At 49.7% G+C, this 16,263-nt stretch overlaps 9 protein-coding genes across 9 annotated transcripts; 4 read left to right on the forward strand and 5 right to left on the reverse strand.

Moving 5' to 3' along the window:
- Positions 1-289: 289 nt before the first annotated feature.
- On the forward strand, positions 290-1,693 carry N7525_003912 (FAD-dependent oxidoreductase; the record flags this gene model as incomplete). Its single annotated transcript, XM_002566332.2, has 2 exons — positions 290-1,276; positions 1,334-1,693. The coding sequence occupies 2 exons, from the start codon at positions 290-292 to the stop codon at positions 1,691-1,693; spliced, it is 1,347 nt and encodes a 448-aa protein (XP_002566378.2).
- Positions 1,694-2,221: 528 nt separating this feature from the next.
- On the reverse strand, positions 2,222-3,433 carry N7525_003913 (pectate lyase family protein; the record flags this gene model as incomplete). Its single annotated transcript, XM_002566331.1, has 5 exons — positions 2,222-2,686; positions 2,746-2,831; positions 2,894-2,979; positions 3,030-3,256; positions 3,323-3,433. The coding sequence occupies 5 exons, from the start codon at positions 3,431-3,433 to the stop codon at positions 2,222-2,224; spliced, it is 975 nt and encodes a 324-aa protein (XP_002566377.1).
- A 1,013-nt stretch (positions 3,434-4,446) lies between these two features.
- N7525_003914 (isopenicillin N synthase family dioxygenase) lies at positions 4,447-5,762 on the forward strand (the record flags this gene model as incomplete). The annotated part of the gene is made up of 6 exons (XM_002566330.1): positions 4,447-4,587; positions 4,644-4,796; positions 4,855-4,935; positions 4,983-5,369; positions 5,428-5,607; positions 5,658-5,762. 6 exons carry the CDS (start codon positions 4,447-4,449, stop codon positions 5,760-5,762), a joined length of 1,047 nt encoding a protein of 348 aa, XP_002566376.1.
- A 727-nt stretch (positions 5,763-6,489) lies between these two features.
- Positions 6,490-8,038, forward strand: N7525_003915 (FAD-binding oxidoreductase; the record flags this gene model as incomplete). The annotated part of the gene is made up of 3 exons (XM_002566329.1): positions 6,490-6,621; positions 6,679-7,840; positions 7,899-8,038. The coding sequence occupies 3 exons, from the start codon at positions 6,490-6,492 to the stop codon at positions 8,036-8,038; spliced, it is 1,434 nt and encodes a 477-aa protein (XP_002566375.1).
- A 263-nt stretch (positions 8,039-8,301) lies between these two features.
- N7525_003916 (putative aldehyde dehydrogenase) lies at positions 8,302-9,953 on the reverse strand (the record flags this gene model as incomplete). Its single annotated transcript, XM_002566328.2, has 4 exons — positions 8,302-8,586; positions 8,645-9,350; positions 9,408-9,858; positions 9,905-9,953. The coding sequence occupies 4 exons, from the start codon at positions 9,951-9,953 to the stop codon at positions 8,302-8,304; spliced, it is 1,491 nt and encodes a 496-aa protein (XP_002566374.2).
- Positions 9,954-10,554: 601 nt separating this feature from the next.
- Positions 10,555-11,423, reverse strand: N7525_003917 (YoaK family protein; the record flags this gene model as incomplete). The annotated part of the gene is made up of 2 exons (XM_061212863.1): positions 10,555-11,141; positions 11,291-11,423. The coding sequence occupies 2 exons, from the start codon at positions 11,421-11,423 to the stop codon at positions 10,555-10,557; spliced, it is 720 nt and encodes a 239-aa protein (XP_061069884.1).
- Positions 11,424-12,088: 665 nt separating this feature from the next.
- N7525_003918 (CTAG/PCC1 family protein) lies at positions 12,089-12,533 on the reverse strand (the record flags this gene model as incomplete). The annotated part of the gene is made up of 2 exons (XM_002566326.1): positions 12,089-12,410; positions 12,490-12,533. The coding sequence occupies 2 exons, from the start codon at positions 12,531-12,533 to the stop codon at positions 12,089-12,091; spliced, it is 366 nt and encodes a 121-aa protein (XP_002566372.1).
- A 1,051-nt stretch (positions 12,534-13,584) lies between these two features.
- On the forward strand, positions 13,585-14,688 carry N7525_003919 (isocitrate lyase/PEP mutase family protein; the record flags this gene model as incomplete). Its single annotated transcript, XM_002566325.1, has 3 exons — positions 13,585-13,794; positions 13,848-13,995; positions 14,066-14,688. 3 exons carry the CDS (start codon positions 13,585-13,587, stop codon positions 14,686-14,688), a joined length of 981 nt encoding a protein of 326 aa, XP_002566371.1.
- A 130-nt stretch (positions 14,689-14,818) lies between these two features.
- Positions 14,819-15,885, reverse strand: N7525_003920 (uncharacterized protein; the record flags this gene model as incomplete). The annotated part of the gene is made up of 3 exons (XM_002566324.2): positions 14,819-15,297; positions 15,357-15,808; positions 15,860-15,885. 3 exons carry the CDS (start codon positions 15,883-15,885, stop codon positions 14,819-14,821), a joined length of 957 nt encoding a protein of 318 aa, XP_002566370.2.
- Between the last annotated feature and the right edge of the window lie 378 nt (positions 15,886-16,263).

Below are 16,263 nucleotides of genomic sequence, written 5' to 3' on the forward strand. Positions count from 1 at the left end.
GAGGTACCTAGGTATACACTTAAATCTGTGGTAACCATGGTTGTGTGAGACTCCACCACGGAGCCCACGGATTGACATGCCGAAGGATCTCCTGCCCCGGCCGAATCTCTAGAGGCTTCTAGGCTGCCCGTTAGTTTTTTTAGGTGCACAGTATATATTAATACTGGATGAGAGAGCGGAATCGTCAGTTGGAAAAATTCTGCGATATTAAGCTCATGCCAAGCGAATTTCCTTCACGGCACTTCTCTTCACTGAAATCTTGACAACCTCGAGTTACTCGGTCCACCCAATGGCACCAATTCACCCCCCACAGAATATCGCCATCGTCGGTGCTGGCATCGCTGGCATCGCTTGTGCATTGGCCATGTCCCGGGAGCTTTCTCCCTTCGTACCGAACCTGAAAATTACTGTCTACGAACGACACGATGTGCTATCGACTTCCGGCGGTGCTATTAATCTGACCCCCGTCGCCCAACGACATCTCGCCCAGCTAGGCGTGTTAGATGAGTTGGACCGGATGGGTCCCGAGGGCGGTGCCGATGTTGACGCCATTGAGCTTTTCTCCATGCGTTCGGGCCGCGCAATCGGCTCCATCAGCTTCACAGATAATAAGGGAAAGGGATTTGGCGGATACAAGGGTCGAAGAGTCATGCGGATTTCTCTGTCGGTAGCCATGTTGACTGTGGCGGAGCGGACTCGGAATGTGGAGGTTGTCTTCGGCAAGAAAGTGATCGGTGGGGAGGAATTCGACGATAGAGCCGCCGTGACTTTCCAGGATGGCACACAAGCAGTGGCGGACTTGATTATCGGCTGCGATGGCGTCCACTCGGCGGTCCGCACCAAGTTTGTGGATATCGGCCGGCCTGCTGAGTACACGGGGTTGTCATTTTTGCAGGCCACGATCGACTCGGATTCACTTTCATCACCCGCTCACTTCCGCACATCATCGCTCAATATCTCACGACATGGCTCAATGCTGGCGAGCTACTGTGACCGTGATTGCGAACAGATCTTCGCTGCTGCTATCGTGCAATTCAGTCCGGAAGCCCTCAGCAGCTATCGACTAGAGCCTGGTCAGGATTGGGCCACCCAGAACAGAATTCGCTGCGCCCTCCGCGGAGAGATCAGAGACCGATTTGGGAAATGTGCGATTCCATGTGTCAAAGAAATTATTGAGAGTAAAGCGCACTGGATGCTTTATCCCGTATATCAAGTTCGCCCCGGAGGGCGTTGGTGTTTGAACCGAGTTATTTTGCTGGGCGATGCAGCACACGCGGTATGTCCGACCATGAAAAGACTAACCCTGTTTGTTACATTCTAACAAGATAATTAGATGCCCCCGCGTGATGAGTCGGCTGCATACGCACTGGACGACGCAATCTTGTTCTCTCGAATTCTAGCTAGCTATCGCTCGGAGCCCCTGACGGAGGCTTTTGACGCATACGAGAATCTTCGTCGCGATATAATCAACCATGCATTTAAAGAGTCCCGTCGTATGTGGGAGCGAAACCGTGAGATGGGATTCTTGGAGGGCAGAGTGAAAGAGTGGATGATGTCTTTCCATCTCAAATCGAACGAGCACGCGCGTGAGGCCGCATGGGAGTTTGACGCAACTAAGATTGCCCTTCCCACTCCAGCGCCCAGCGAAGACTTGGTTTCATTGAATTCATTCCTGAGGGACCGTACTTTCTGAAGGAATAGCATTTTACAGGACTGTGGCGGAGTTTGGATTGGCCTGCATGGACTGGAGCGTGAGTCATTTTATCTTATGGGTACCCGGTAATTAGATCCTCAGACATATATCTAGATTATACATAGAAAAATTGCATTCACAAATTAAGCCGTTTTGGTCCTTTTCTGCTGTCTAGCCAAGAACTGAGAAGGAGACAAGATATGTCCATACAACCAGACGGCCCCGGGGGTGGGGCCAGCTTATCCTACTCTGGATAGCGTACCTGTTGCAGCGCATGACCACCAAGTAAACAAGTCCATTCCTTTCTCTACTCACTCCCTGAATTTGATTGATGAGTTGCTTTGCTATACAATAGTAGAACTCGAGCCCTATGATATTATGTACTAAGGTATCTGTTGGATATCAATGCAAGCAAACAAGGTAGATTTTGCTAAGGACTAAATTGCAACAGATTCAAACAAAATAGACACAAATTGCGCTTCTCGGACAGCGATTCCCGGATTGCTACATAATTTCTCACTATTTCACTTAGAAGACGAGGGTCTGACCAGCAGTACCAACCACAGCAGCCTCGACGTTGGCCGAGCCAAGCAGCTTGTAGTCGTAGGGAACCGATTTCAGGGTTCCAGCCTCAGCAGTGTTCTCAGCGCCGCCGAAGTCGTTGTCCTTGGCCACAGCATAGCCAGAGTCGGTAGAGTAGAGGGGCTTCTTGCTGTTAACGAAGGTGTTGGACTCAACAAGAAGCTGGGCGCCTTGGCGGGTGTTGATGCCGTCGGAGACGTCCAGGTAGTAGTTGTTGTAGATGTGGCCAGTACCGAAGCGGAAGGAAGGACCACGCGAGTTGATGTTGTACCAGTAGTTGTTGTTCTGGGTGACGCGCAAGTGACCGGTGTCCTCATCGCTGTTGCTGTCCGAGTGACCGATCAGGGAGGCCTTCCAGTGGTCGTGGATGAAGGTGTTGGACACAGTGACGAAGTCGGCAGCGTGGGTAAGCTTGTTCATATCAGCATCTGTGGTTTGTCCTAATCCGGCATCCTGTGATCTGAACTTACATCGATGAGTCCATCATAGTAGTCCTTGTCGTGATCGCGGTCAGAGGCGACATCGCAGTGGTCAATCCAGACATTGGTGGATTTTTCTAAGCTCAGTCAGCCTTTCATCTGTTTCCTAGACAGATATCTTTTAGTAGGTTGTACTCACGAACAGCAATGGCGTCGCCGTTGTCGGCGACCACCTTGTGGACACCAAGGTTGCGGATGATGACATTGGTCTGTTCCTTGACCATACTATAATGGTTTAGTATCATCTCAAATCGATGCTGGGAATGGCAACATACAGGCCGAAGCCGTTCAGGATGGCTTTCGAGTCCTTGCCAATGATGCTAGTGTTGCTTCCAACACGGACTTGCTTGGCCGACTTCTCGATGGGGCCGTCAACAAAGACAACCTTGGCATCATTGCCGCTGACCGCAGAAGTGAAGGCAGCATACGAGGAGACAGTGGTAGTAGTGCCACCAGCACCACCGTTGGTGCCTCCATTCTCGCTGGCATAACCAGTAGCGACCTAAATCAGAGCCACGTTAGGATGTTGACCAGAAGGTGCTTGAACAATTCGCGCATTGATACTCACATCATCGACGCTTGCGCGCTTTCCGAAGTTGGTGGTTGCAGTAGGAGCTCCCAGTGCAAGGCTAGACAAGCAGCCGAGCAGAGAAACTGCCATCAAGTTGAAAGGAGCCATCGTGGGTACAGAAAGAGATCTCGAAGGAATGAAAGAGTGGACTGAGTCTCGAAGTTGCTTTGGCGGAGTGTGAGAGTGTTGATTTAAAACATGAGTATGTCACGGTCGACCGAAGGGGTTTATATACCACTCAGGAGCTTCGCCAGGCCATAGGAGCTCCTGAGACAAGCTGCATCCACCATCCTCCTGACCTTTGGAGAATTTCCGTGCTGGATAATCTCTTCCGGCCAAGCCGAACCGAAGATTTACCGAGATGGACGTGATGGCATTAATTCTCCGACGAGTCACGTATCAGATTGCCAGCCTAGGGGCCTGCTTTGTGACAGCCATGTTTCCTCTGAAACACAAAGCTTGGCATAGATTGATATAAGTCCCCAGTCTAGAACGGGCTTAAGCCCTTTAGGGTCACGGACCGGACACCCGTGCACACCTTAATGGATGGACGTCGTTTGGATGGAAAATAATCAGGCGACGAAATGGTTCTTCATTTACTCACAGGACCACTTCGCCGGAAGAACTTCCACAAATGATCTGAAACGTCAGCGGTGGGTTCTTGCCAAGGGCTCCATGGTTTCAGGAGAAAACCTCGATCTTGGCATTCAGAAGCGTCAAGGGGGAGGCTATATTTCCATCAATCGACCAATTTTAGAACGTGAGTCTTTATCCTCCTATGGGAGTTCAGTGTTGGCAATAGGGGGCTCTGTATAATGTTTTCTATGCATGTTGACGGTGCGGTTCGACAATACAGGGATAAATGGCGTGATCGCATTAGTTAATCAAGTCTTTTGACAACCTCGATCTCGGGATCTTCAGATCTTCGACTCGTTGTGCAAATCCAAGTTGGGCCTTGAAGTCTACGGGGTATTTCCCATACAAGTTCATCCCGAGGTCACTTGGAGTCTCGTGGCTGAGTAATCCCTGTTCCACCCCGGGGCCCCGCATAATTACCTGTGAATCTGCGGGGATGCAAATTCCAATCACAAAAAACACTTCACTTAATCGCAATAGGCGGAATGACAGAGACATTTTCATCCGTGCCGATCGTCGATTTCGCTCGGCTCAATGACCCCGTGACGAAAAATGAGGAGCTCTCGAAGTTGCGTGAAGCTATCTTCGTCGTTGGGTTCCTGTATTTGACCAACACAGGATTAGAGGTGCGCATGACAAACAATGCGAGCAAATGAAATATGCTGAGCTAAACTTGAGACAGAGCCTGATTCATCATACGCATGAAAATCTACCCAAGTTATTTGCCCTGTCGACAGAGGCCAAGGAGAAATGCAATATGATCAACTCGCCATCTTTTCTTGGCTATACCCGCCTCGGTGCCGAGACCACTGCGACAAAAACAGATATCCGCGAGGTGGGCTTATTTCGTTTTCGTTTTCGGACCTGTCACGGTTCTAATTTCCCGGCTCTAGCAATTTGACTTTGGCACCCCTGGCGTGAAACCATGGACAGAGCAGGACCCAATATGGCAACGGCTTGAAGGGCCTAATCAGGTAAGTCACACCCTTAGACGTGCGTCCCAACCACTAACCCTGAGCAGTATCCAGATTGCCCTGGGACTCAAGACCTGGTTGAAGAATATATGACGGAGACTGATAGCCTGGCGCAAGCATTCGTACGCCTCGTCGCAGAATGCTTGTCCCTCCCGCGGGAGACATTTGATGGCTTCAAGGGTAATATGAGCCGGCTGAAGTTTGTGAAATACCCACCTGCAGCGCAAAACTCCCAGGGTGTCGGCCCTCACAAGGACTCGGCGGGTCTCTTTACCTTCCTGTCCCAAGACAACACAGGAGGACTACAGGTACTCAATAAGAAGGGAGAATGGATTGACGTGCCTCCCATTGAGGGGAGTCTTGTCGTAAATATCCAACAAGGATTCGAAGCCATCACTGGAGGGATTTGCGCGGCCACAACGCACCGAGTTATCGTATGTTTACCATACCATTCATTACTGGGCGAGCTTTCTAACAGCTTGCTACCCCTAGGCGCCTACATCTCAAACGCGTTATAGTATCCCGTTCTTCCAGAGCGTGAGACTAGACTTGGCGCTAGATCAGCTCAAGGAATCCGCTGCTCACATCGTGCAGCGTATTCCGGCCTCGGACGACAAGAAGAAACGGGCAGTTGATGTGCCGAGTGAATTCCTTTCTCCTTTATATTCTTGCGTGAGTTGTTCTAGTTTGAGATTTCCATGCATGGGACTAACGAATTGCAGTTCGGCGAGGCTCACTTGAGAAATCGCATCCTAAGCCATCCAGATGTGGGCCAGCGGTGGTATCCCGAGTTGTACGCAAAGTATTCTCAGCAGGTCCTAAAATAGGGTAGGAAAGAAATGTTGAGAATCCCAGTTAATTCGTAATCAATATGGGATCGGGATTCAGCTAAGTGGACCCTACATCGACTCGGCATTTCGGCCAAGGATTTGGACCACCCACGGAAGCAAGATCAACACTGCCGATGCAGTTTGACATCACTTATGCCTTTTACATACAAATTACATCGAGCTGTATCCCAATATTTCAGTCCAGACTGCTTTCAGTCAATAGGATTTAGCATTGTCATTGGCTTTTTCTGACTCCATTGCCAATTCAAAGAAATGAGGCATTATTTACAGGGGTAGGGGCGAAGTCCATAAATATGGGATTCTATTCCAAGCATGAGGAAATAGACAGCTTTACAATCTGTTTCTGATTCTACCCAGTATCACCCTTGCAAGAATCCAATTCATCCCATACATAAAGCTCTGTGTTATTCTCAAGAAAATCTCCAGGAGTCACTTGGCTTAAATATATATTCGGCAAACAACCACGGCAAACAACGGCCGAGACGTGTGAACCACAACAGCGACATATATTTGGGAGCAGATTGAAAGCAAAGTACAAAGTACCAACTATTTTGAAAGCAGTGTCAAATTTTTACGAAGTTCAGGTTAATCCTCGCTTTCGTGTCAGACAAGTGCTACTCCAGGTGTTACTCCGAGGGAAATAGGGAAATACCCACAAGTTCGCGGGGTAAATTCTTGCCGACCAATTCTTCCGCTCCCAACCATGCCTGGGATCAATGATACAGCTATCGAAGCTCTCCGGAGCCGCCTAAGAGCCGCGACTGTCTACACACCTGAATCAGAGAGTTACAAAGATGTTATAGTCCGCTGGTCGGACACTGGAATGAAATATGCGGTATGGAAGAACACGAAACATGACAAAATGACAAAATGACCAACTGATAAATTGCAGGGCGTCGTAGTCCAACCTATTGATGCGTCGGACATCTCGATCGCGCTGTTGTGGGCACAAGAGTATAGTATCGACCTTGCTGTGAAAGGTGGAGGTCATTCAACCGCGGGTACAAGCTCAAGCGATGGCGGCATGGTCATTGATCTGTCGCGCATGAACCAAGTGACGGTTAATACCGCGCAGAAGACTATCACCACTCAGGGTGGAGCAACCTGGAAGGAAGTCGACGAAGCCGGTGCAGCCCACGGCTTGGCGGCCGTAGGGGGTACCGTGAACCACACCGGCGTTGGAGGACTCACCCTAGGGGGTGGCTATGGCTGGCTGAGCGGAGAGTACGGCCTCACTATTGACAATCTCCTGTCAGCGACCGTCGTTTTAGCCGACGGTCGTATTGTCACGACCTCTGCCACCGAGAACATCGACCTGTTCTGGGGCTTGCGAGGTGCAGGCTACAACTTTGGCGTCGTGGCAGACTTCACCTACCAGGCCTACGACCAGAAAGATCCCGTGTACTCTGGTATCCTTGCATTTACCCCCGACAAGCTGGAAGGAGTTACGGATGCACTGAACGAATCCCTGGCAAAACCTGACTCTCGCTTCGGTGCGATGTCCATTTTCGCCCTGGCACCAGATGGATCTGGGCCCATGATCATCGTCATTGGCTTCTATAATGGTCCACGCGAAGAAGGCCAAAAGAAATTCGCCAGCTTCACGGCCCTTGAGCCAGTCCTGAATACCCTTGATATGATCCCGTACTCTATGGTGAACACCCTACAGAACCCGCAAGCGACCTACGGTGATCGAAAGTCTTTCAAGGGTATTTTCTATGAGCCGCCATTGGATCCTCACTTTGTCAGGGTAATCTTCAATGATTTCATGACCAAGATCCAGAGTGAACCAGATCTCAAGGCGTCTGCCGTCATTCTTGAGTATACTGACATGCGCAAGATTTGCGAAGTGCCTCTGACTGCAACCGCGCTGGCAAGCCGAAATCATACTCAGAATGGGATCATCTACTTGAGATGGACCGACCCATCCAAAGATCTGGAGCACCGCGCTTGGGCACGAGAAGTCCAGTCCAAGTGGAAAGCTCAATTGGATACCAGAACCAAAGACCAAGCTGTTGATTCGAGCGTGCCTCAGTACATCAACTACGCAGAACGTGAGTCGGATTGACCCAAACATATTCGGACCTCAATAGATACTAACGTTGTACCCAGCTGGTGACTCTGTCGTAAGCAATATCTACGGCGAGAACCTCCAGAGACTGCAGGAGGTGAAGGCGAAGTACGACCCAAAGAACGTTTTCCACAATATGCAACCGATTCCAACGGGCGCATCCGTTAGCAAGCAGGAATAGGATGAGCGAGCACTTGAACTAAAGTGGCTATTGGTTGACCTTTTTTCTTTGGATGGGTTCTGAAACTTCTCTTCGAGCAATCTGTGTTTCATTTTCGGTCTTTCTTCTCTCCTAGAAAAAGGATGAAAAGAGATAGGGCTGCCCAGAACCTTGGAATGTGCTAAATTCCAAGTATGTACAGTTCTATTTAGAACCGGGAAAATCGAGAAAAGCAATTCACAACAAATTGAGAGATAAGAAACCTATTTAGTCACACATAATACTCAAAGTCGGGGAAGAATGTGATACTTGATAGCCTTCACAGTAGTCCAACCCTCGAGAGCCTCCTCGCCCATATCACGTCCGAATCCACTTTCCTTCACGCCCCCAAATGGAACATTGGGACTGAGCATCGCCCAAGCATTGACAGTTACTTGACCTGACTCCAGTCCCTTAGACACGCGATGAGCGCGGTTAACATCGTTGGTAAAGATGGCAGCGCTGAGGCCATGGTGAGAGTCATTGGCTTTGAAGATGACTTCCTCCTCCGTGGTAAACTTGGCAATACTCTGTAATTTGTGCCCGGATTAGTATATGCCATAGAGTCTTGTATGCAAGCTTGCTTACCGCAACGGGACCGAAGATTTCCTCTCGCATGATCGTCGCATCGTCACCAACATCCGCAAAAGCAGTGTTTTCGACGAAATATCCCTTCTCACCGATCCGCTCACCACCAAAGAGAAGCCTGGCTCCAGATTGCTTTCCTTGACGAATGAATTCAAGAATCTTCTCGTGCTGCACCCGACTAACCACCGGTCCCTTTGTTGTAGAAATATCCAATGGATTACCGGCGACTGTCGGAGCAGCAGCGGCGGCCTTCTTGTAAGCCTCCACAAATCGATCATAAATAGAGGCCTGAACGTAGATACGTGACCCAGCTGCACATATTTGCCCATTGTTGGCTGTGATTCCAAGGCGAGTCCAGGGAAGTGCATTTTCAATATCGCAGTCATCAAAGACAATAGACGGGCCTTTGCCGCCGAGTTCCAGGCTGACCTTCTTTAGGTTGGTTCGCGATGCTGCTTGCAAGATCTTGCGCCCTGCAAGCGCACTACCAGTGAACGCAATCTTGCGTACATCCATATGTTCAGACAGAGCTTGGCCTGCACTGGCGCCCTCGCCGGTAACGATATTCACAACACCAGGAGGAATGCCGGCCTCCTTCACCAGCTCCGCAAGCCTCTGGGCGTACAGTGGCGAAAGCTCGGAAGACTTGATGATCAAAACGTTACCAGTGACTAGAGCAGGAGCCAGCTTCCAAATAGTGATCATCCTGAGAGCATGTTAGATGTCTTTAGGGGTTCAGGTTGGCTGGGAGTGGAAAGCTTACAGCGGAGCATTCCAAGGTACAATCGCACCACAGACACCCAAAGGCTCACGATGGGTATAGGCAATGCCACCTTCCATGTCAAGTGTCTTGCCATCGATCTTGCCAGCCCAGCCCGCATAGTATCGCAGACAGCCGACCGCCTGAGGGATGTTCATGCCGATCGAATCGGTATACAGGACGCCTGCGTCAACGGCCTCCAATGATGCTAGATCTTGCGCATCGCGCTCAAGCAGCTCTGCAAGTTTGAGCAACAGCTGGGCTTTGGCAGGTCCGGGAACTGTTCTCCATGATTTGAAAGCCGACTTGGCCGATTCCACAGCCTTGTTGATATCCTCCGGGCCCGCGGCGGAAATTGTTCCAAGTTGATCGCCAGTTGAGGGGTTCTCCACAGCTAGCGTTTGACCCGTAGATGAGGGAACAAATTCATTGTGAATGAATAGTCCGGTCGGAACTGGGAGTGTTAGCACCGGTTGGATGTATGGCTAAGAGGGACTTACTTGTAATTTGGCGGCCTTGGACCCCCGTGACAGTCAATTTAGAAGACATTTTGATTGTTAGAGAAGAAATAAAATTATGTCAGATTGACGGTTCTTTATATGCCAGACGTTGTATCTGAGGTCCTCGGAACATTCCGTCGCGCGGAACTGTCTCTGGCCCCTAAGCTTGCAATTCCCGAGGTATGGGGACCAATTTGTTTGTCAGATGAGGGGGGATATTGGATTATCTGGAGTGATATTCTGACGGAGATCATCGGAATCGACGATAGTTCTCATACATAAACAAGAACGGAAGGCCACCTGTAAGGCGCTCCTCTTGTGTGCAATTCTGGGGGTTTCATCTCCTAGCTGTAAAATGTGACAAGGGAGGGCATAAAGTTGCAGACTTTTCAAGCAGAAAATGGACATTCTCCGTAGATAATCCTTCAAAGAAAACGTTCATCATAGCATTGCTCTCCAATCCGACCGGACCCATCCTATGTATCTGCCTCTTTCGAATATAGCAACGGAGTAGCGAGCGTAGGGGACGGAAATAAACGGCGTATATCCGGTTAATCTGTTGAATAGTATAATACCAACATTCCCGGTGACTGTGCCAAATCTGCCTTTGATAGCCCAAGACTGAACGGAGAAACTCACGACGATGTATTCTACTTAGCTCTCCAAAAAGCCCAGGCTAAGGCGAGCAAGCCCTTGATACCTGCGCATAGCCAGAGAATGGGAGAGATCGCCTCAGTGACCTTGGTGACCCATCCGCCGATGATGGCGCCCACAAGCGTTAGCACAAAAGCAATTATTCGCCGGTCGCGTTTGACATTCCTCACAAGAAATAGCTGGGGGTCCGACATTAGATCGCAGAGAAGACTGGTAATCACCACGGTCGGGATCTCATTGAATCCCAAGGCACGACTCGCTACGATCTGACCCGCAGACTGGAGACTAAGAAGAACAATTGGGACTATCTGGTCCCACGGGGGTGTTTTCTGCGATCCCTTGCTGACTAGTGTACTAGAAATGACACCCCCTTGAACGAGTCCTGCCGTTAACAGGATTATACTGGCCTGTAACAGGAAAGACAGCATCAACGACCCTCGTCGGCGAGTACCCAGGACGCGGTGTAATTGTGCAAAAAGGAAGGATCCTAGGGTGAAACATCCGATGGACGTGAGCGAACGTGCCCAGCCATATCGACGGAGGTTTTGGTGTGATGTACCCAGTCCGACGAAGATGGTGTTTCCTACACACCACTGTGATTAGTCGACCGTGGGTGGGATTGTGTATTGGTGAGGTTGTAATCTTACCTGTTTGCATAGAAACGAAAGTGTTGTAGGCTACGTATGTTAGATATGCCGCAGTTGAGTAGGCGGGAGTTGAGCTTGTCCGTACCTCTGTATATCGTGCTATCCACAAGTCCCGATATTAAACAACAAGCGAAAAGTAGGAGGTCAGCATGCTGTGGCTCAAGTTCGGCCCTCAGGGACGTTGGAAGTCCACCGATTGCACCTTTTTCAGGGTCCATGTTGGATGTTCTTGACTACAAGGAGAGAGAAATGAGGCGGATAAAGAGGCAAAGAGACACAGGGAATCTTCAAAATAAATCACAACTGAGAAGGGCATTTTCTTTTCCTCCGGCGATGCATTGAAGGACGGATGAATAAACTATGAGATCTGCCAACGTTTCCTTCCACCCCTCACCTGGTCAAGTGCATCATCTCACCCAACTTGATGCACCCTAAGACGGAGCCAAGAGGCCGTGAAAAACTCCGAAGCTCCGTGGAAATCTATGGAACCTGCAGAACTCGAAGCGAGATAAGTACAGCCACAATCACATGCCGTGCATAACCTTTTTCTGTTAGACGGGCCGCAGACCAAGCCGACTTCATACTAACTTAGTCTCCGATGCATGCCTAGGATGCCAAGGATGACCCGGTGGGATGAGCGTTGGCTGGTTGCTTGGCGGCAACTCCTTTTTCCCCCAGCTCTATCCGCGGACAGGACTAGTGTCACCACGGGTTGTTCTGATGGAGGGGTTGACGTACGACCCGCTGTGCATAATCCCCAATCCTTGTGGCAGCCAAGCGCCTCTGGGTTTCAGACACACCCTCCCGATAGGATTATACCAGATACGTTGAGGCCAAGACGGAGGGACCAATGGTGCAGGTTGCTGCAGGGCAAATCCACCATTCAGCCCTCCATCTCAGCCTTGAGCACATCAACATCCAATTCTGCCATAACCCCAAGTACGACACCTAGACTCTCCATAAATCCATTGACAGAAACGCGCAGCATCCGGTTGGTCGTCGCGATGTATGTTATCTTCAACACGGTTGTAGACTCGTCGGGGTCTTGCTTCTGCCTTTTTTCTTGCGGCTCGGATGGGGCTTCGACCGCCGGAGCCACGAGGGTCAAAGTCCGTCGCACAAGAGGGGATAGTTCGGCATCAACTTCCAAGGCGCGTAGAGCGCACGATGCAAGGCGATTGGTCGGAAAAGGGAGGGAGATTGTGCTGAATCAAGAGTTGAGCATTTCTTGGTCTATTCGGGTCTTGTGCTTGGGACCTATTTCGGGGTGGGGGTAGGGCTTACAGTGAGCAAGGGAACTCGGGATTGGTTGGTTCTGTGAGAGCCATGATAAGCGTGATTGAAGTTGGTAAGAGTGAGAGACGATAGTTGAGAGTTCAAAGCGGCGTCTTCCAAGCAGCAGGGGTGGATGAGTGTGGGAGATGACGGGGGGTGGAAATTGGCGATGCACTTCGGAGTCTTAGAGGAATTCCGGCCCGTGAGGGAACTACACGGCTGACTCAGCCCGGCGAAAGCCCCCACAAGGCTACAGCAAGTCTTGACTTACCTACCTTTAGCACTGCCCAGGTGGCTTTACACAAGGTACAACTGTTGTACAAACACTACAGTACGTGTTGATTCGCTACACAGCAACAACGCCCTATGCGTCTTTTTTTCTTTTGGTGATGATCTCCCGGTCTGAAGAGCTTGGCGAACGAGGTCTTTGTGGAACGGTGCATTTGGCCAAGAGAAGGGGAACCCCTCTGAAGATATCGCCGCGCAGATCTCTCCCGTGAAAAGGAGCGCAAATTGCACCCGCACCACTCTACAATCATGCAGTCATCTTGCCAAGATACTCAGATTGATTAAATTCCTCTGAGAAGCAAGTCATTAGGATCAGCATGGTGGGTCCAGTTCCCCGTCCCCAACCTATCCCAATCAGCCTAAAAAGCCCGATGTAAACATGCATTATCTAGATTTTGGCTGTCCATACGGAGATATACGTATGCAACGCTATTATGGCTGTTGATTGATGGGAATAATCTGAACACCTACTCCGCGACTAGCGCTGTTAATCTTTCGCAATATGCCTTCTTCATAGACTCACTCAGCTGAGGTCATCTAGAATCAGTACGACGCGAAGGGAGCTAAGCCATCTGGATGTCTTGGCGGGTGGTGGAATGTTACATCCCCAAGAAACCGAGACTTCTGCCTTTGGTGAGGTGCTATTGTCCTCTACGAGCAAGAATACACTGCTCCTCCGGGATTGGTGTGTCTGCATGTGCAAATTACTTGCGGGGTAGAGAACCCGAAGATATAAAGAGCAGCGTTGCCCCTCGATGGTCGTACAAGAATCCAACTGTCTAAACAAAAAGACATCTTCTTTGCTAAACCTCAAACATGACTATCACAATCACCGTCGAGAAGGATGGATACTACGAGGTCAACGGGACCCGGCAGGAGCCAACTGTTTCCCTCTATGTGATTCCTGCAGCTTCCAAGTTGCGCCGTATGCTGAAAGACACCAAAGATCTCATTGTGTGTCCTGGTGTGTATGATGGTCTCTCCGCTCGCATTGCCATGGAGGTCGGCTTCAAGGGACTGTACATGGTGAGAACTCTAATGCCTAACACCATGTTCCTGCATGCTGACCAAGTGCACAGACCGGTGCGGGAACTACCGCCTCACGGCTGGGAATGGCTGATCTCGGCCTGGCTCAGCTTCACGACATGAAGACCAACGCCGAAATGATCGCCAACCTGGATCCATTCGGACCTCCATTGATTGCAGACATGGATACTGGCTACGGAGGTTAGTGATATGTGCCCTGAGACAATAGACTCTTATCACTTGGTTCAGAGATAGTCTAACTTCCTTCCAGGCCCTCTGATGGTGTCAAAGTCTGTGCAGCAATACATCCAGGCAGGTGTGGCCGGCTTCCATATTGAAGATCAGATCCAAAACAAGCGTTGTGGTCATCTCAATGGCAAGAAAGTCGTTGGTCTGGAGGAGTACCTTATGCGTATTCGCGCCGCCAAGCTGACTAAGGACCGCCTGCACTCAGATATTGTTCTGATTGCACGAACCGATGCACTTCAGCAACACGGCTACGATGAGTGCATCCGTCGACTGAAGGCCGCCAGGGATATTGGAGCGGATGTCGGACTGCTTGAGGGTTTTACTTCGAAGGAGCAAGCCCGTCAAGCAGTTCAGGATCTGGCACCTTGGCCTCTTCTGCTCAACATGGTGGAGAATGGAGCCAGTCCTCTCATTACCACAAAGGAGGCAGAGGAAATGGGCTTCAGAATCATGATCTTTTCATTCGCCACGATCACTCCGGCTTATATGGGCATTAAGGCCACTTTGGAGCGCCTCAAGACCGATGGAGTAGTCGGTGTACCGGAAGGTCTAGGACCACGAACGATCTTCGAGGTCTGTGGGTTGATGGACTCCATGAAGGTTGACACGGAGTCTGGAAATGACGGTTTTGCCGAGGGTGTCTAGGAACTATATGATGGCGAATATTGATATATGCATGTTTTGCATTGGACAAGCAACGGAGTTTCTATAGCTAGATATTCAAATTGGAAGCAATAGTCGCAATATACAGTTTCCCGCATCAGCGAATACCGTTCTAAATCTCATCCAATTCTGGGACGTCTTCACGGGATTCCATCTCGTCGATCATTCCAACAGAAGGGGTCTCCGGAGCAATCTTTTTCACAATCTCTTTTTCGACTGTCGACCATTCGCCAGTTCGGATAATCTTATATAGACCGGGCCACAGGCTAGTATGAACGTGTCCATCCGACGTATCCTCCTCTGTCAGGGTACGCATTCTATTATCCCGGAACGGCAATCCATATTGGTAGCTGCCCCAGAAGATATATCTATCTTCCTGGCAATCCAATTTATGTTTGAACTTGATACAGCGCGCAATAATGTCGTGGAGCTGTTGCATTCGTTTCGGTCTCTCGGTGACAGCATAACGACCGAAGCAGGATTCTACCTTCTCGATGACCCAATTGCACTGTTTCTCCAAACTAGAGGTTTCCAACGATAGCACAGCAGAGCTCATCGCACATCTCCAGTGCCGGGAAATGTGGTTGGAAACTTTCTGTTGTTAGAAAGCAGTGACAGGAGTGACCTCTAGGGCTTTTCTGACCACTTACATTTTTTATTTATTTCGGAGTCGGCCTTGCGGAGATAATTACACAAACTTTGGTCAGGTCCAACCATAAATCCGTTCCAAAACGACTGATAAATCAGCCCAGCAATGTGAGTTTGGATGATATCCAATGTCGAGATATCAAGGCCGTCTGGTCTTGGCGTGGGATCGTTCCTTTGTTGAAGATTTGGCTTTGCTACAAAATGAGTAAACCGCCAGCGTTCAATATCGTGGTAGAGTAGACACATCTCTTGCTTAATTTGTTCGTCGGAGAAGGTCTCAACCCCAGCTTGCAAGCTTGCAATTTTGGCCATGAGGATTCGGTTCTCTTTTCTGACTACTTCCGATTCTTGAACAGCATCTTCGAGCAGCTCGCCTCGCCGACGACCCTGCTCCTCTACAAGAAGCCGCTCCTGTTGAAAGAACTCTGCTTTTTTTTTCTGCGGTTTTGACTCGCTGTTTTGTTTGTTAGATGAAAGAAGTGTAGAGGGGACGTTCACCACAGACCCGTTGGAGCCGTTCAATTTCATCATGCATATCCTTATTATCTATACAAGCTAATGAGTTTAGTAGATCCCATATAGGCCATGGAGGGGGAAACGAACCCGTAGCAATTTGTCCCCATCTGGAGGATAAACCTGGGGAGGTCTGAGTATTCCTGTTCACCTGCTCAGGCTTGGGCTCGTCGTAGCGCCACATTGCGTATCTATACTCGAGTGTTGTGAAGTCTGAAATAATGATAAAAAAATAAGGATTTTCGCTTTTTACTCATGACACACCTCAGATTGTGACGCCACAATTCGCTGATGTTGTAAAAATATGCCTCACGCCGACGCTCATTGCGGCTAAGCGCAGGAGTCAATGATATCAAGCTTGCGAAATGAGCAAACTTTTGCTTGAGGAAGTATCAC

This window comes from Penicillium rubens, assembly GCF_028828025.1.
Source record: "Penicillium rubens strain IBT 27055 chromosome Unknown utg000002l_segment0_segment0, whole genome shotgun sequence".
Classification (NCBI taxonomy): Eukaryota; Fungi; Ascomycota; class Eurotiomycetes; order Eurotiales; family Aspergillaceae; genus Penicillium; species Penicillium rubens.